Raw genomic sequence first — 19,280 nt, forward strand, 5'->3', positions numbered from 1 at the left:
GTAGTACATTTCTATGTCTTGTGTACATCATTTGATGTACTTCTTAGGCACTGCAGACTGCAAAATGATCCCCTTTCTGGGACATGCTAGAGGCTATTATGGGGGTGTGTATACTGATGGGTGGCAGCTGTCAAAATATCAGAACCGCCGTCTTTAACTCCTCAGTCATTACAAAAGTATCATATGTGCAGACGTCAAAACATTATTTGAGGATTTTTGCCTAAGAATGTAAATTTGTGTCAATTTCAATAATATTTTTTTAATTTCAAACATGGAGGGGGGTTCTTCAACCCATTTTATGTTCTCTTCCAGGAATCAGGAACTTCTTATATATATATATATATATGTGTTTGTTTGTGAATAACAACCAAAGTGAAAAAGTACTTGAAGCGTTTGACAATAGAGAGGTCAGAGCGTAAAGCAAGTTGATGTAGTAGAGAGATCCAAGAGTGGCCCAGATGCAGGAATATGAGAAGGACATGAAAGATGCATTGGAAGTTAGAGAAAAGTTAGCAAAGCAGGTAAGAAGGTTCCAGGTTAATAGAGCAGTGGACCAGTTAGCTGTTTGAAGGACCAATAAAGACTCCTAATAAATAAATTCAGGAAGTCAGTTATGCTTTTTGTCATATAAGCACTTTCCACTGCATGTACATTCAAGTACTAAGGCAAAGCAAGAAATAAGATGAAGTTAAGATCTATTAGCCTGTAGAAGTGAACAGCAGATTTTTATTTTTAATTTTTTAAACTAAGTTTTACCAGTTTTACCAGTTAAAAAGTCCCTAGTATTCTGATGAGGTCGAAGAATGATAATGTGACATTTGGGAGCAAAGATACACACCAAAAGGCCAAAGCTGGATGATACTATTGCAAATATTTCCACTGCCACAGTATATTTTCCTACAGTACTGACATAGGCTGGAATGAAAGTGATCCAAACGCTGGTGAAAACCAACATGCTAAATGCAATTAACTTAGTCTCATTGAAGCCATCTGGTAATTTTCTTGCCAGGAAAGCAACTGTAAGAGTCAATAGAGCTAAAAACCCTAAAAAGCCCAACATTACGTATAAAAAGGCCGGTGATGCCTCTTTGCACTCTACTGTTATTTTGCCTTTGGATGCCTTTGTATTGAGTTCTGGGGATGAAGGGTATATGATAACCCATAATGCACATATTACAGTTTGGATGCTGGAGCCACCAAGTATCATGTAGTTTGGAATAGAAGAACCCACCCATTTTCTTAGGGGGCTGTTGGGTTTTGTGGCACTGAAAGCAATGACAACTGTAATTGTCTTGGCAAAAATGCAGGACACACAGAGTGAAAATATGATCCCAAATATAGCTTGGCGGATGAGGCAGGTTATCAGTACAGGATGGCCAATGAACAGGAACGAGCAAAGGAAACAAAGCAGGAGGGCAACAAGGAGCAAGTAACTCAGGCTTCTGTTGTTGGCTTTCACCAATGGGGTGTCCCGGTACCGAATAAAGATGCAAAGAACAAAAACAGTCAGCAACGAAAATACAGTGGAAACACTAGATAATGCCATGCCCAATGATTCTTCATACGACAAGAACTCAATCACTTTAGGAATGCAGTGAATTCTGGTCTCATCTGACCACTGGTCCTCGGGGCACCTCATGCAGTCGGTGGTATCTGAGCAAATAGAACAACGTGATGTCATAATTGCAATAAATGATCACAATTACAATTTACACACACATAAACTCATTAAAATGAGACTGGTGGTTACAAAAGTCCTTCTTTAAATATCATATCATTCTTGTATATATAAAATACAAGAATTGCTAGCTAATATGACTAACAACGGCCCAGTGCAGTATGGAGGTGCACTGGATTATAAGGACATGGGGACAGTGAATCATGATAACATAAATAAAATACTGATATTATTACTTATCATAACTAAATGAAGTATTTGTGTGAATCTGACATATGGTTTATGAGGAATATCAATATCAGCTTTTATGTGGAATAAATACAAATAATGAATCAAAGTAACTCATATATTTACAGGCATGTGTCCTGTAGGGTTGCCACCTTTTTACCTTTACTAATACGGGCTATGGGCGGGCCATGATGTCACTTGGGGGGCATGGCTATGATTATGGGGTGGGGAATGGGCATACTGGGCTGGAAAAAGATACAGAATAAAGATGAAAAAAGGTTGATGAGGCTAGGAAACAGGTGGAGCAGAGGCAGGCTTGTTCTTTATAAAGGGTGATCGGCAGTGGGGAGGGTCAGGGAAAAGATGGATTTATAGGGCTTTACAAATTTACCAGCAAACACATTGCCAATATATTTGTAATTCCAGTGCTGGCACTAGCTGGTGATTTACTGGCAAGACTGGTCAAATACTAGCCAGGAGGCAACCCTGGTGCCCTGCGATCGGCACCGCTGCAAATAGACTGAGGTGGAACAATCTATACTCCATTCTAGAAGCACAAAGAGTGAAACAAGTGATGCAAAGTGCAAAAGAAATGGTGCTTTACATTGTTATTATAGTCCTTTGCAATGAGATTGCGAGTGGAGAGAAGCAGATGGAACGCCTGTGTGTCTGTGGCCTAAGCTGTCAAGTGTCCAATTTATGGTGTAGCAGTAATTCTACTTTATGCAGTACTATATAAGTGATTAATGCTTAAATACTGTATTCAAGACTTTGCATTTATGTTATTTATACACTGATGGGTCATAGTTATTTGAAAGCAGCATTTCATATCCTGATTGCAAATAAACTATATTTGCTCATTGCTTGAATTTGATTTTTTTTGTTTTACAAGCTTTGGGTAATTTCCATTAATATGCTCGAGTATGAAGCATTGCTTGCTGTAATTACTTGGGGAGTAAAAAGTGAAACAATTTCTACAACATTTTTTACCCTCGAGCCCCTCCGACCCCTCCTAAACTCATCAACTTTACTGCCAGAATCTCAGCCCTGTACCTGGTGCTAAAGTACTGAGCTGTGCAGCAGGGCTGGTGGCTGCCATGTTTGGTGTAGTCACAGCTTTGTGGCAGTAATCGCTTCAGTCACTACTAGGCTGTCTGTGAGCAGAAATGGCCCCCACCCCACTGCAACACTCTTGGCTCTGCCCTAGGGAAGGTGTGTTGTTAATTGGACTTTAAAAGGGATTATTGTAAAGGTATATTGCCAATGTAAACAGGGATAAATGCATATCTGGGGGGCTACTTTTTAGTGAGTTAGGCATTGATTCTACCATTTTTAAATGCAACTACTTCAATGTAATTCAATATTTTGTTAGAATAAGATATTATGCTTCTTTACAGATCAAACAATGTGTTATTTGGGCAAAGTAATTCAAATATGTGGTTAATAGGCCTCCCTGAACAGAATAACTTGTATTCATAAGTGAAAATTAATTGAAACACGGTAAGGCATATTTACTAACATATGTGCTAATTTACTCCAGTGCAGCTGTCAATAGCAACCAATCAGGTGTCAGCTTTAAACTGTCTACTAAAGCAGGCCATACAGGTATAGAGTTATCTACATCTTTTTGTTGTCGTATGACCAAGCCTATAGTGAAAAGGTAATTTAAAATTAACATTTGTCCATCAATGAAAATGACCATTTCAAGCAATATCATCTGGTTGAAGATAGGAAAACTACCTGCTTGGTCCTGCAAACAGTTGCACAATGGGCAAATTTCAAACCTTGCCGATCGATTTTCTGACCGGAGTTGGATGAAAGATCTCTAGATGTACAATTGTTCAGCGCACACTACACTTACTATAATAAACAATTTTGTCAGATCGCACCGAAATTGGTCATTAAGGAAGACAAGTCGTTATGTGTATATCTACCTTTAGCTGTAAAATTATAGTGAGAAACTGATTGGATGCTACTGGCACATGTGCAAATCAGCCTCAGTGTGTCCGAGGGTAATTAAACTTGCATACCCGTGGCATTTGAAATCTCCCCATCAGAGCATGGAATGCAATCATAGCAGCAAAATGGCTCTCCTTCTCTGGGGGCTTTCCTGTATCCAGGCAAACAGCTTTGGCAACATACCGAGGAAGGTACCTAAAGGATAGGATTCAATTAGTTTAGAACATATATTTTAATTCTGTGTGTGTATGATGATATAGAAATTGCTGTTGAGCTGATCATACCTAAGTAAGTAGATTTCCATTAGAATGTGGCAGCTCTTTATATATATATATATATATATATATATATATATATATATATATATATACAGCTGTAATATATTTGGTACCAGCTTCTAACCAAGAAATTATCCAACAAGGGTAACGGTACCCCATTAGGTGGGGGTACAGTTATGCGGTGACCACAACATTTATACAAAGACAAGTGGTCCTCTGCAATCTCCCATTATCATCACAGGATAATATATATATATATATATATATACTGTATGTATCATCACACGTATAAAGACTGTGTCACTAAGGGGAGTGGTTTGAATGAGAGACTGGCATATGAATAGGAGAGAACTTAAATAGAAAATAAATAATAAAAACTAGAAAGGGAGGTTTAAGACAAACATCATGTTGGTTTGAAATACATGTGAAGTTACTGAATGAAATCTGATTGGCTGTTGGTGGTTCTGCCCACTTTTACTAACCTTGAACTGCAGTTCAACAGTTAACAACTGTGAAAAGTTTGCAGACACTGGCGTTAAATATGTGAAAATGGCAGCAGTTTGAATTTCTCCATTAAAGTCAATGGGTGAAATTTGATTGGCTGTTGCTGGCTTCTCCCACTTTGGGGTCGTGCAACAAATGTCACTGTTTCAGTCGGGGTGACCCCATGATTAGGTTTAAAATCTTTCTAATTCCAGTATTCAGCTAACTCCTGGACAGGCTATCCCTTCTGTGCTCCTGTTGCAGCGCTAGTATGCAAAAGCATTATATTAAACACCTGACACTGCAGGACTTTGCTGCAATTTGTATTTATGAAGGCGTCACACTATATGTTTCGGGGGTGCAGCTTCAAAGCTGTAAGAGTGGCAGCAGTTTGAAAATCTTCCCTGTCAAAGTCAATGGGAAAAATGGGGGGTTCGGAGCGGCGCCACAAAAAGACGGGGGGCGGGATCGCTTAGAAAAGCACAAGCAACCTGCTCCACTATAGGGCGAAGAAGTGTGGGGATTTTGGGTGTTGTAACCCTAAAACTGTAGGAGGAGTAGCGTTTAGAAAATGGGGGGAGCTAAGAATAATAATAACTAGAAAGGGAAGTTTGAGAACAAACTTCATGTTGGGTTGAAAAACATGACATCACTGAATGAAATCTGCTCTGTTGTTGGCTCTGCCCACTTTTTCTAACCTTGGACCCCATTATATAATAAAACCACTGTGCAAAGTTTGGGGCCCCTGGTTTTAATAGTGTCTGAATGGCAGCAATTTAAATTTCCCCACTGAAAGTCAAGTGACATCTGATTGGCGGTTGGTGGCTCCACCCCCTTTTTCTAACTTGGAACTGCAGTTACCCAGTGACTAACTCTGCAAAGTTTAGGGACCATAGGATTAATAGTTAAAGAACGGCAGCATTTTAAATTTAAACCAATAAAATTCAATGGATGGAATCTGATTGGCTGTTAGTGGCCCAACCCACTTTTCCTATTTTTGAACTGCAGTCCCCCAGTGACCAACTTAGCAAATTTTGGGGACTCGGGCATAAAAATTGTGGGACTGACAGCATTTTACACTTCACCATTGAAAGTAAAGAGATGAAATGTTATTGGCTGTTGGTGGCTCCACCCACTTTTTTCTAATTTTGAACAGCAAATACCCAGTGACTAACTCTGGAAACTTTAACAACCCTGGAATTAATATTTAAATAATGGAATTAGTTTAAATACAAACCAATGAAATCTAATGGGTGGAAATGGATTTGCTGTTGGTGGCTCCTCCCACTTGTTCTAGCCCTGAATATGTAGTCAGCCAGTGACTGACTGTGCAAAGTTTGGGAACTTTGACATAAATAGTGTGAGAAAGGCAGAATTTTAAATTTAAACAAAAAAAATCAATAGGTGAAGTCTGATTGGCTGTTGGTGGCTCCACCCACTTTTTAAAACCTAAAAAATGCAGTCTCCTAGTGACCCTGGAGTTAATACTGTGAGAATGGCAGCAGGTTGAATTTCCCCATTGAAAATCAATAGTTAAAATCTGATTGGCTGTTGGTGGCTCCACCCACTTTTCTTACTCTGGACCGTAGTTACCAGGTGACTAGCTCTGCAAAGTTTGGAGACCTTAGTATTAATATTTAAAAAATGGCAGCAGTTTAAATTTAAACCTATGAAGTCTATAGGTGAAATCTGATTGGTTGTTGTTGGCCCCCCCACTTTTCTAAACTTGGAACATAGTCACCCACTGACAAACTGTGCAAAGTTTGGGGACCCTGACATTAAACATGTTAGAATGGCTGCAGTTAAAATTTCCCCACTGAAAACAATGAAAGAAATGTTATTGGCTTTTGGCGGCCCCGCCCACTTGTTCTAACCTTGAGTACAAAGTCACGCAGTGACTGACTGTGCAAAGTTTGCAAACCCTGGCATCAAACCAATAAAAATCAATAGGTAAAATCTGATTGGCTGTTGGTGGCTCCACCCACTTACAAAAATACAAAAAACCTTAAATGCGTAAAGTAGTCACCCAGTGACTGACTATGCAAAGTTTGGGAACCCTGGCAACAAACCAATAAAAATCAATAGGTGAAATCTGATTGGTTGTTGATGGCTCCGCCCACTTTTCACAACTAAAACTGCAGCCCCCTAGTGACCAACTGTGAAAAGTTTGGGAACCCGGTATTAATACTGTGAGAATGGCAGCAGGTTGAATTTCCCCATTGAAAGTCAATAGGTAAACTCTGATTGGCTATTGATGGCTCCACCCACCTTTTCTTACCTTGAACCACAGTTACCTGGTGCCTAACCCTGCAAAGTTTGGGGACCCCGGTGTTATTACTGTGAGAATGGCAGCAGGTTGGATTTCCACAAGTCCATAGTTAAAATCTGATTGGTTGTTCACAGCTCCGCCCACTTTTGGGCATTCAACAATCATCATATTTTCATTCAGGCTGAGCCCATGACGGTGTGATTCAAGTTTGGGGAGTGTAGCCTCAAAGCTGTAAGATTGGGAGCAGTTTCAATTTTCCCATTAAAGTCAATGGGTAAAATTTGATTGGCTGTTGTTGGCCCCTCCCACTTTGGGGTCATCCAACAAATGCTGGGGTGACCCCATGATTATGTTATTCAAGTTTGGGGGGTGCAGCTTCAAAGCTGTAAGAGTGGCAGCAGTTTGAAAATCTTCCCTGTCAAAGTCAATGGGAAAAATGGGGGGTTCGGAGCGGCGCCACAAAAAGACGGGGGGCGGGATCGCTTAGAAAAGCACAAGCAACCTGCTCCGCTATAGGGCGAAGAAGTGTGGGGAGTTTGGATGTTGTACCCCTAAAACTGTACGAGGAGTAGCGTTTAGTATATGGGGGGGGCACTAAGAAGAAGAAGAAGAAAAAGCGGAAGGAGAAGCTGAAGGGGACCAATTGAAAAGTTGCTTATAACTGGCTATTCTGTAACATACTTAACGTTATCTTAAAGGTGAACCACCCCTTTACATAGTAAGTTAGGTTGAAACACGACACAAGTCCATCAAGTTCAACCTTATGCCCATGTATAACGTGCCTAACTGCTAATGAGAGGGAAAGATGAAATCAGTGAGGGGGGGGCAGATGTTAGGTGCCCCCCAGTAATTATACAAACAGATCTCTCTCCTAGAAACCAGTCAGTGAATGGTTAATAATTATACTCACTTACCTGATACCCCAGGCCGGCACAGTTTTCTGCAACCAGTAGCACCGGCCCAGGGTATCAGGTAAGTGAATATAATAATAATTAATAATTATTATTATTATTAACAGATCTGGGGATCTGTTTGTGCCCATTTGCAGTTCCAAGCTGTACCTCTCCCCCCTGGCAGTTAAAGGGGATATAAGCCGCCATGTAGCAATAGGAAACTGCTCATAGAGTTCTTCTGAGCCCTTTTGCAATTGACATGAATTGTAATTTCCCACAAGCAATTTTGTTATTTGTGAGGGTTTCTCTTTGTCATTTGCTGTTCTTGACTTACAACAAAAGTTGCCTTCTCCGTCCTTTTGGACTGGACTTGGCTTGCAAACATTTTAATACAAGTATAGGACCCATTATCCAGAATGCTCGGGACCAAGGGTATTTCGGATAAGGGGTCTTTCCGTAATTTGGATCTTCATACCTTAAGTCTACTAAGAAATAAATAAAACATTAATTAAACCCAATAGGATTATTTTACATCCAATAAGGATTAATTATATCTTTATTTGGATCAAATACAAAGCACTGTTTTCTGTATTTTTACTGAGAAAAAGGATATCAAATTTAAAAATCGGAATTATTTGATTAAAATAGGGTCTGTGGGAGACAGACTTTCCATAATTCAGAGCTTTCTGGATATCGGGTTTCCGGATATGGGATCCCTGTATTTTGTATATAAGAAGTATCTGAGTAGCAAATACCACTTTACTAATCTCCTTTTCCTGCAGATTCATAACCCAGGGTCTCATTTCAGCTTTTAATTATATCCCACATTCCCTTCATTAAGTGCAAATATGAGTATTAGTGCTGAAATCAAGCGTTTGTAAAAATATTGGTCTTTCCTATTTTATTAATCTTAATGGAGAGGCTCCCCTTCAACTTAACTGTTGGTATGTTCCATACAGACTGCATCTTAGCAGCAAGTTTCCAGTCAGTGAATTACAAAATAAGGGAAAAACACAGTATTATTATGCCTTATGCATGTCATTAATGTTATAATATATGCCATGTCTGTTTAGTAGGTACAGGTATGGGACCTGTTATCCAGAATGCTCGGGACCTGGGGTTTTCCGGATAAGGGATCTTTCCGTAATTTGGATCTCCATAACTTAAGTCTGCTAAAAATAATTTAAATATTGAATAAACCCAATAGGGCTGTTCTGCCCCCAATAAGGGGTAATTATATCTTAGTTGGGATCAAGTACAGGTACTGTTTTATTATTACAGAGAAAAGGGAATCATTTAACCATTAAATAAACCCAATAGGGCTGTTCTGCCCCAATAAGGGGTAATTATATCTTAGTTGGGATCAAGTACAAGGTACTGTTTTATTATTACAGAGAAAAGGGAATCATTTAACCATTAAATAAACCCAATAGGGCTGTTCTGCCCCCAATAAGGGGTAATTATATCTTAGTTGGGATCAAGTACAGGTACTGTTTTATTATTACAGAGAAAAGGGAATCATTTAACCATTAAATAAACCCAATAGGGCTGTTCTGCCCCCAATAAGGGGTAATTATATCTTAGTTGGGATCAAGTACAGGTACTGTTTTATTATTACAGAGAAAAGGGAATCATTTAACCATTAAATAAACCCAATAGGACTGTTCTGCCCCAATAAGGGGTAATTATATCTTAGTTGGGATCAAGTACAAGGTACTGTTTTATTATTACAGAGAAAAGGGAATCATTTAACCATTAAATAAACCCAATAGGACTGTTCTGCCCCAATAAGGGGTAATTATATCTTAGTTGGGATCAATTACAGGTACTGTTTTATTATTACAGAGAAAAGGAAATCATTTAACCATGAAATAAACCCAATAGGGCTGTTCTGCCCCCAATAAGGGGTAATTATATCTTAGTTGGGATCAATTACAGGTACTTTTTTATTATTACAGAGATAATGGAAATCATTTTTAAAAATTTGAATTATTTGCTTATAATGGAGTCTATGGGAGATGGCCTTTCCCTGATTCGGAACTTTCTGGATAACAGGTTTCCAGGTAAGGGATCCCATACCTGTATTACTGTTAATCTTTAAACATTACAAATATTAATGAGATTTTGTTATTTTCGGAGCAAAGTTTGCTAAAACGTTTTTATTACATATAGCAACCAATCAGCAGGCAGCATTTACAGGTCTCCTGTCTAATTGGAAGCTATTGATTGCTATGGGTGACTGATCCTGGCTGTTATTACATATGGGGATACACATTTTACCTATTTAATACTTAAACCTAGAATTTAGATTTCCCAGTATTTGCTAACATTAGTGGTGTCAGGTTACCATGATGACAAAGCAATAAGAGGTTGCCATAGTGACACCACTGTGCCATCACAGCCAGGCCATCTATCGCTCAGACTCAAAGCAGGTCAGCAATGGCATTACAATGAGAGGTTGCTATAGTAACAGCATTGTGACATCATCAACAGCTATCTAGTTATAAACAAACCCAGAGCTGCCTGCTCAGTTGGTGCTTTTCAGCTGAAGGTGCTACACTGTAGCTCTTTGGCTAAAAACACAAACGAAAAAAAACAACTTATTTCAAATTATTTATTTTAACTTATTAATTTCAACACTCAAAAGGTGAGTGGCCTCTCTATATTATATATATATATATATATATATTATATAACAGATTTGTTTTTTATTTGCTCTTATCCATGGTCTATATTTAATATTGATATAGGTTTATAAACACAAAGTTGGGTAATACTATTACTGGCTTTGTGCATGTTATAATTTATATATATACATACACACACCCTTATATATATATATATATATATATATATATACACACATTTATTTTAATGATGATATGTCACATTCAATTAATCTTCCATCAAAAATTTATTTAATTCTAAGCAGTTTCCCACTACACATTACCTACATATTTCACTTATTTCAGTTCAGGCCTCTCTTATTCACCCTTATTCTTACATTCAACTGGGCTTTTACCACGGTCAGTTTCCTACAGAACAGAAAATCTTAAAAGGGATCTAAACCTCCAAAAAATAAACTGATGTAAACCTACTCAGAGAGAGTCTCTCAGCTCTGCAGCTTTTATTAAAGGCCAATGTCACCCCGTCTATACATTGTATATGCACTTTGTGGGTTCAGTTAACCCTTTGGGTTTCTGATTACCAGTTAAGGCAAAAGCCAGGTATTAGGAGTCACATTTCTCAGATGTATGTAGTTATGGATATCTGTATATGGATTTTCTTCTAATATTTTTCTTTCCATTTCACTTTTCAGATTATAAATTCAATATGATACCAAGCAAGAGAATGAAGATATTTTACTTGTATTTAATCAAGTACATGATTATTCTGGGATTCATTGTACAGTGTATCGAACCCGCTTTCGGTAAGTAGAGGAAAGACGACCAGTTAATGGCAACTAATCTGATATGAGGGAAAGGTTTTGGGTGGGGATTTTGTCTTGAAAAATTCCAACTTTTTAATACCTGATCTATCTGTGATTTATAAGGGGGAGGTATAAAATGGGAATATTAAATAACATAATCTCTAGGATTTACAGAGCTCAGCCTTTATGAATATACAGACCATATAGACAAGCAGTGATAAGACCATAGTACCCTATAAAATGAACACATAGTAAGAACAGTAAATCATACATGAAACTCAAGGGTATAATCATTAATAAAGTTCACCCCAACACAATGTGGGGCTCAACATTGGGCAAAATTGCACCTGGGCAGTAACCCATGGCAATCATTCATATTTTTATATTATTTCTTTACCTGCAGCTCAATACTAATTGCTTATCACTAATGGGATGCTATGGGTTACTGCCTAGAAACAAATATGCCCATCATTCAAAAATGAGACCCAATAAGTGTAGTTCATATTCATGAATGTGACTGTATTGCAGTGTATATAAATATGGATGTGTTTTGCATGAATACTTTTATTGTTTTGTACATGGGACTGTTTAGAGTCCCATAACGGGTATGAATGTGGCTGCACGGGGTCTGTGTGCATGAATGTGCGTATTTATGAGTGCAGGAAAGTGAGCGCAGGAGTTAGATTTATTGCAACTAACAGAGGAGGGTTAAATATAGGGATAAGGGGCAAGTGTTGGATTAGTTGGGTTAAGTTCATTAGACTACAGGTGCATCAGATATAAGGATTCTCACTTATCCCTGTTTGTTTTCGCAGCGGCAACTAAGAAAAGATTCCATGTAACTAAACCCCCCAAGCAAACTGCTGTGAATATCACTCACTTGGAAGAGGAAAGTGCAATCAGTACAGGAAATAAATACAATTATAAGATGTTTATTATTGCACTAGCTGTGTTGGTAATACTTTCATTGCCAGGAGCAGCTGTATGGTAAGTCCTTTCTCTTCATCCGACATATTATATATCTAAATATATATTTATTTACAGTTAGCCAGAGCCATAAAGCTCACAGGATTCTTAATTATTCTTTGCCTTGTGCTAAGTGCTGGTGATGATTATTACTAAGTGCTGGACTTGTGATCACTTTTACTGATTTAACTGAGCTGGGAGTCATTTCTGTGTTGTTATGAAATGGGGGAACTATTGGGCTTATTTATCGGTGTTTGAGTTTGTGAACAAGAGAGTGTTTTTCTAATTCTACACTTGCATTTAACAAAATTTTTGATTTCTTGATCATTTATCAATAAGAAAAACTTGCTTTATTAAAACTCCAATTGACTGCTATATAGTCTCGCAAGCCATTAGATACTGAAATTTTACATTTGCTTGTTGGCTTTTTTTTTGCACTTCATAAATATCAGATAGTCAAGGTTTTGAACCATAGTTTGAAAGTGCAAAAAAACCCCTAAAATAGTGAACAAAAAATTCAAATTTGAACATTGATAAATCACTGAATATGTCCTGAAAAAAAATATAGTTTAACAGATACTTTATATCATTATTATTGACCTATCAAGGTATGTCCCCATGACTTCCACACCTATTGCCCTTTTGCTCACCATGACAGAATAATGAATGTAAATTTTGGTGGTAGTAATAGGGGACCACAGTTCATGCACTGTGTGTTTAACATGGAGATCATGGTTTCTTACCAGAACCCCCTTTTTCATTCCCCCCATGACACACATTTTTTCCCCCTATAGTTATGCCGCTGGCTATGTTGGGGAGGGATTCAATGTGTGAACCTTATCATCTCAACAAACTGTTCCCTTCCCATTTGCAGGTTTCTGTATTACAGACTGAAGAAGAAGTATGGAATCGATGATGTAGAAAAGGCAACAGAGGAATCACAGGCTAAGCCTTCTATATCTGGAATCACTACATGGTTTAGGCTTCTTTATGGCAAACTGAGGGAAAAGAACCCAGTATCTGGAATCACTGCATGGCTCAGGCTTCTTTATGGCAAATTAAGGAAAAAGAAGCCAATTTATGATGAAGAGAAGGCCATAGAGAAATCTCAGCCTAAGCCAACTACATCTAAAACTACTTTGAGGTTTGTATTCCTCCTAACATGATCATTTTCTCTCTCTTAAGGGAAAGGCACACCCATATTTGTTTATTCATATTTATTTCTACTCTTTCTTCAGGAGTAAAGGCAAGAAGAAGAAGAAGAAGACGAAGAAGAAAAAGGCTCCTGTTAATAAATCTGTGGTGGAGGCAACTGTAACGCCTCTCACAAACCAATGTACAGAGGAGCCAGTGCAATCTGATCAAAGCCCACAAGCACTTGTTCAGATTGCACACTCAATGCCTAAAGAGTAAGTTTGTTATGACTAAAGTTATGTGTTTGCTTTAGGGCTCTGGCACATGGGGAGATTAGTCGCCTGCGGCGGCGCGATCTCGCGCAAATCGTCGAAAAAGCCTCGCAAGTCTTTTTCGTCGATTTGCCGAAATCGCGCCGCCGCGTGTGCCATCCCACCGGCCACTTACATTGTCGCCGGTGGGATGGCAGGTGAAGACAACTCGGGGAGATTAGTCGCCCGCGAACAGGGAGATTTGTTGCGGGCGACTAATCTCCCCATGTGCCAAAGCCCTTATGAATTAAGAACTTATTGCACCACGGCGTTATCTGCAAACTGCTTAACATAATCATTTCTTTTGTTTAGAAATGTTGGTGTCACCAATGTGACGGAACAGCAACATACGGTACCACGTGGAGAGTTATCAAAGGAACACACTGTGGAAAGTGCGAAAGGAATTTGCTCTAAAGTTAGATATAAGAGGTAAGAGTGTTAATATTAAACTTCAAAGCCCAAATCATGGGATAATTTTCTGCCACTGTGGCAATGTTTCTACTTACCAGGTTTAAAAATATTTATTATTATTTCTATTGTGTTTGAATTATATGGGATAGTTTGCATATCTTATGATTTCATTTGTTTTTCCAAGGTAATAATCTTGACGTGGACAGAAGAGATTGCAGATGATGAGACTGATGAAGTATCAACTCATCAAATTAAAGAATGCCAGAAAGAGATTTCTGTGGCTCCTAAACCTGACATGTGAGTTGATCTAAATCTGCACTGTTTAGACCATGTAATTTATCATAACTATATATATATATATTTATGTAGGTGATGCAGAACATAAAGTCAGCTTTAGTGGTGCAGCTATTACATTTAAAAGAATCTTTTTTTATATATAAAGTTATGACCCACCCAACACAAGACAAACATAATATTGTTATTTTTTTGTTTTAGGAGGCAGGCATCGGAACCACAGAAGGAACAACCCTCAACTACTTCTACTACAAAGCCTAAAACCATTCCAGCTGGTTTAAAGTGAGTTTGCTAAACTGAAGCTAATCTTTTCTTTTTTGCTTTTTTTCAAAAAAAATATTTGAAAATGTATCATAACTTTCACTCCTATTTACTACATTAAGGCATACTTTTAATAAGGCTAAACAGCGGTCTAAATGATAAGTATTGAAGTAATTGCAGTTTTCAAACTCTCATCTCTCATTATGAGACTAAAGTGGTGATTTGTTATGTAACTCATCAGTACCTTTAAACATTTTGTTTTGCTTCAGGGCAAGTAAGAAGCAAACTGTGACACAAGAAGCAACAGATGTAAAACATAAAGCTGAGAATCTAACTAAAGACAACCTGCCTGTTTTCCCTAAACACCAGGGTCTTCCTAAGCCTAGTTGGTAAGTATAAACTGTTTAGCGTTGGTTTCTATATCATTTTGTATTTGACAATTGTCATGTTTTGCCCATTTGATCCATTTACATCTCTTTGATCTGCCATGACATGCATACATTGGCACAACATACACCAAACAGCTGACAGAGCAGTGTCTTTAGAAGATTAAAATTAAATCAAACAAGTTTTTAAAAGAATAAAATGGATGCTCATCCAACCCGTAGCGCCATTCTTGTATTTGTGCCTCAAGCTGGGTTGTTAATATTTTAACTTGGGAAAACACTTCAAGGCCTAAACTAATTATCTTGCTCGGTTACATGATTTCCCCACATGGTTTTTTCATTGATTTTAACATTTTTAATGGCCTATCAGCAAAAAAAGTGACAGAGGTAACAGGAATTTTTAATTAGCCAAAATGATTATGGCTACATATACAAGTGCTTGGTTCTTTTTCAGCATCTTTAACATTACTCTTTTGTTAATAGGACTTCTCAGATGTTGAAGAATATGATGGTAAGACATTTGGGAACAGAAAAGGACGTAGATCCAGAGATTCTATGGAAAAGCGTTTTGAGAGGCACTGGGAAAAGGACTGGGCCGGAAATCAACGAAAAGCTATCTGCGATTCCTAAACCGAGCTTGTGAGTTCTATTCACCAATAGTAAATGAAATCTAAAAGAAATATGGCTACACACGCAGGAGATTAACATGGTGATTTGTTACATTCATTTTTAACATCTTACTGTTTTGTTTCAGGGAAAAGCAGATGCTAAATAAAGAGTTGAAAGAACATTTCCAGAAACATCCAGAACTTGGATCAAAGTGCGCCATTCTCACTGGCGTAGGCACTTCTGACGAGCTGCTTTTAAACCCGGAAGTGATACCTATTCTACCTAACCCTACACTGTGAGTTTCTAAAACTTCTGAGCTTAAAATGTGACATTTATTTAGTGATACTTGTTACACATAAATTACATAGAGATGGGAATATTTAGGTTTGGTTGTTTAAATAAATGGATATGTTTTACATAACTTGGATGTTCTGGGTGGGACTGAAGCTAAAACTAGAATGATACTTATGGGGTTAATACTATCCATCCAAGTCTGATGGAAGAGACCAAAGATCTTGCATGTTAGCTCAGACTCTGACTTCGCTGTCTCGGCTTCTGATGGATGTTACTTTTTCTTTAAAGACACCTTTGGGCAATGCATCTGATTCACTGAATGCTGTCATTTTAGCTTTTAAAATGTGGTACAAACAATTCAATAATCCTTTCATATATTATTATTTCAGAACCCGAACTTATAAACCACCAAAAGAAAAGTCGTTTGTAACACGGGAAAAGCTTCGACCGATTATAGAGTGAGTTGCTAAACCTTTCTGCTTTCTTTTTGCACATTACAAACAAAAAACTCCCAAACTGTCTTCCTAACACAAGAATATCATCAAATACTATTAGCTTCTAAATTATAAGCAGTATTGAAATAACTGCAGCTGTTTAAGCAATCTCTCATTGTTATTATTATTGCATTATTAATCATATTGTTTCGTTACAGCGAGATGCAGGCCAGAAGTCTTCGGCAACTGACGGAGAAGGCAAATACGTAAGTTTTTTGAAAGTCGAAACTATGAAATTGTGTGTGGGACAGAAGCTGAAACTAAAGTTCTAGGTGCTAAAAATTTTTTTACTTTCTGAATTTTAGGAGCCAACCTGCAGAGAAGGATGAGCCCCAAGAAGATAGACAGAACCGAATAGAGCGAAGTCCTTCCCTAACATTTCACGAAATTATCGAGTGAGTTTTATAAACTGAACATAAGCTTTGGTTCTGTGCACATATGGAGCTTTATATGCAGCAACAGTCACAGTAACTACCCACCTTTATATCTGATTATCTGAATGGCCAGTCATTGACTGACTGAGAATATGAACATACTGTATATTATCTGGGCACAGTCTGATATCCTGTTAATCATTCTCACTCATTGGCTAAAAACAAGAATGCCTGTTATTGGTACATTTCATGTCCCTAAAGGAACAGTAACACCAAACTAATGATAGTGTTTAAAGGTGATTAAAATATCATTTACTGTTGCCCTGCACTGCTAAAACTGGTGTGTTTGCTTCAGAAACACTACTATAGTTTATATATATAAGCTGCTGTATAGCCAAGGAGGAGAATGGAGAAAAGGCAAAGGTTACATAGCAGATAATGGGTAAGCTTTGTAGAATACAATGGTATTTTATAGAGCTTATCTGTCATCTATATGTAACCTGTGCCATTTAGCCCTATTTCTATTTGAATAGCAACCTTTACCTGCAACAGTACATTATATTTTCATTACTTTTCATTTGTTTCAATTAGATTTTCATTTGTTGGTGTTACTGTTCCTTTAAGATTTTTGAAGCTTTATGGTAGAGCTATACCATGTACCAAAGTGCATGTTTTAAGTAACAATTCCCACATACGTACATAATGTAGGGAGCAGTACTACAGAGTTACATATAAAGGTTTTACATCCCCAAAACATAGAGACTGACTATCAGAATGGTATAAGTCTTGCTGCCTACCTTGCTAGCAACTTATAATCCTATAGAGATTTACAGGTCACAAGGCCACCATTTAACGCTTTGGGCACTAGCCACAGTTGTGTCTACGTGAACTGCACTGATTAAAATATAAGCCAGAGCTAAACAATTGATGGTGCCTGACACTCAGACCCTTGGCTATAGTTACACAGTCACTTTGGGTTAAAAAAGAGTCCATCAAGTCAACCCTTCCAAATGACCCCCAATGCATAAATAGATAGACTGATATCTATACAAAACTAGAAATACACTATCATATATAAACTATATATACTGATGTTTATACTAAATATATACTGAATGTAATAATAATGTATAATAACATTCCTGTGTTGTTGGGTTATCAGTAATGTGGGTTCTCAGTAATATAAATAATAATAATTACTGCACCTTTAAAGGTATGACCTTTCATTAGCCAATAGAAAAATGGAACTTATCAGCTTATAGCTACATAGTTGGGCAGTGCTTTTTTAGGTTTGTTTTCAGTATTTTTACCATTTTTTTTTTGTTTCAGCACTTTTAACAAACAAGAAAGGAAGGAATGAATATTGGCATTATTTGGATATTTTGCATTGTTTGGAGCTGCAACTACAATGAAACAGGTTAGTATCATGGCACCAATGGCCCAATGCAGCCCTCACCTGGTCAATTCTCAGTTAAATAACTGTCAGACAGTGTATCATTTTGGCCCAGCCATGAGCAATAAGCAGGGAACTCGGTCTGGAACGGCTGAGTTGCCAGTTAATGCCAATTCCTGTATGGCCAGCTTAAGCAACACCTTTTATAAAACTGTCGGAAGTGCCATTGCTAGGCATCAATTCAGAAACATATGGAAGCCTATTAGTTCCAAAGACTCGCTGTTTGGAAGAAAAACCCATAAATGATAATGAGGCAAATGAGTAACTTTGCGCCATGTTGGCCGGTGCATAGAGCATTCGTATGTGGGGAATACGAGCTGCAGTTTTGTGTTGGCCCTAATTAGCGCAACAATAGAAATATGGCTTTTATTTTGAAAACATTTCAGCATTCATCTGAGCAGCTTCTTCATTTTAGCTAAAAACATTTATGGAGTAAAATGAAGAAGCTGCTTGAATGACAGCTGACATTTTTAAAAGACTGATTAGAAAGTCCAACTGGAAAACCTGGATGAATGATAACATTTTGTAATTTATAATCCCTTACTGAAATTCTTTTATAAAACATTCATTCTTCATTCATATTAATTTAATATTATTATTGTTCTAGGTATCCTCAGAATGGCTAACGCTAACAAGACAACGTTCTGTTGATCTGAATCCGTTATCTGAGGAACTGTTTGTACAGAAGCTGATACATGGCCAATAATCAGAAGAACTGCCAACAAGTTAAAAATAATAAAAAAAAGAGGCCAATATACAAGTTATACATAGGGGAGGGATATGGGTGGATTGATGGCCTGGCAGTTATTGGAAATAGGAGAGAGGGCTGGATCCAAGATGTGGGCCCATAGGTCTCTAGTTACGCCTCTGCTCAGCAAAGCAACTGGCAGCAGAGAAGTTGATGGAGTCCTTATGTAGACCTGGGGCCATAAATATACCTTGGAGGTCCACATTTTAACCAGAGGCCTGAAGATGGACAGTCCTGCAGATGAACATTATGGACTATTGATGTAAAGATGGTGCAGAACTTTGGATCCAATGCACCATGGACTGACCAACATAAGCAGATTAAACA

At 37.8% G+C, this 19,280-nt stretch overlaps 3 protein-coding genes across 3 annotated transcripts; 2 read left to right on the top strand and 1 right to left on the bottom strand.

The window, feature by feature from the left end:
- Positions 1 to 706: 706 nt before the first annotated feature.
- Positions 707 to 1,681, bottom strand: LOC116410510 (vomeronasal type-2 receptor 26-like). The gene has a single exon (XM_031901351.1). It carries the CDS (start codon positions 1,679 to 1,681, stop codon positions 746 to 748), a length of 936 nt encoding a protein of 311 aa, XP_031757211.1. The 3' UTR covers positions 707 to 745.
- Positions 1,682 to 4,897: 3,216 nt separating this feature from the next.
- On the top strand, positions 4,898 to 14,228 carry LOC116410511. The gene is made up of 7 exons (XM_031901352.1): positions 4,898 to 5,000; positions 11,108 to 11,218; positions 12,034 to 12,205; positions 13,059 to 13,328; positions 13,423 to 13,593; positions 13,942 to 14,058; positions 14,225 to 14,228. Exons 1-7 carry the CDS (start codon positions 4,898 to 4,900, stop codon positions 14,226 to 14,228), a joined length of 948 nt encoding a protein of 315 aa, XP_031757212.1.
- Position 14,229: 1 nt separating this feature from the next.
- LOC116410462 lies at positions 14,230 to 19,072 on the top strand. Its single transcript, XM_031901142.1, has 10 exons — positions 14,230 to 14,337; positions 14,536 to 14,616; positions 14,865 to 14,984; positions 15,465 to 15,620; positions 15,736 to 15,885; positions 16,274 to 16,342; positions 16,537 to 16,584; positions 16,684 to 16,773; positions 18,082 to 18,169; positions 18,813 to 19,072. Coding segments are annotated over exons 1-9 (747 nt in total). The 5' UTR covers positions 14,230 to 14,335; the 3' UTR covers positions 18,113 to 18,169; positions 18,813 to 19,072.
- The last annotated feature ends 208 nt before the right edge of the window (positions 19,073 to 19,280 follow it).

The sequence above is a fragment of the Xenopus tropicalis genome, chromosome 4 (assembly GCF_000004195.4).
Source record: "Xenopus tropicalis strain Nigerian chromosome 4, UCB_Xtro_10.0, whole genome shotgun sequence".
Taxonomy (NCBI): domain Eukaryota; kingdom Metazoa; phylum Chordata; class Amphibia; order Anura; family Pipidae; genus Xenopus; species Xenopus tropicalis.

Bases quoted from the DNA above. Each gene is read 5' to 3' on its own strand.
- LOC116410510 (XM_031901351.1), bottom strand. From the start codon at position 1,681: ATGACATCACGTTGTTCTATTTGCTCAGATACCACCGACTGCATGAGG.
- LOC116410511 (XM_031901352.1), top strand. From the start codon at position 4,898: ATGCAAAAGCATTATATTAAACACCTGACACTGCAGGACTTTGCTGCA. The intron at 12,206-13,058 runs GTAAGTCCTTTC...TCCCATTTGCAG, and splicing joins TTGCCAGGAGCAGCTGTATG to GTTTCTGTATTACAGACTGA. The intron at 13,594-13,941 runs GTAAGTTTGTTA...TCTTTTGTTTAG, and splicing joins GCACACTCAATGCCTAAAGA to AAATGTTGGTGTCACCAATG.
- LOC116410462 (XM_031901142.1), top strand. The intron at 15,886-16,273 runs GTGAGTTTCTAA...TTATTATTTCAG, and splicing joins ATTCTACCTAACCCTACACT to AACCCGAACTTATAAACCAC. The intron at 16,343-16,536 runs GTGAGTTGCTAA...GTTTCGTTACAG, and splicing joins AAGCTTCGACCGATTATAGA to CGAGATGCAGGCCAGAAGTC.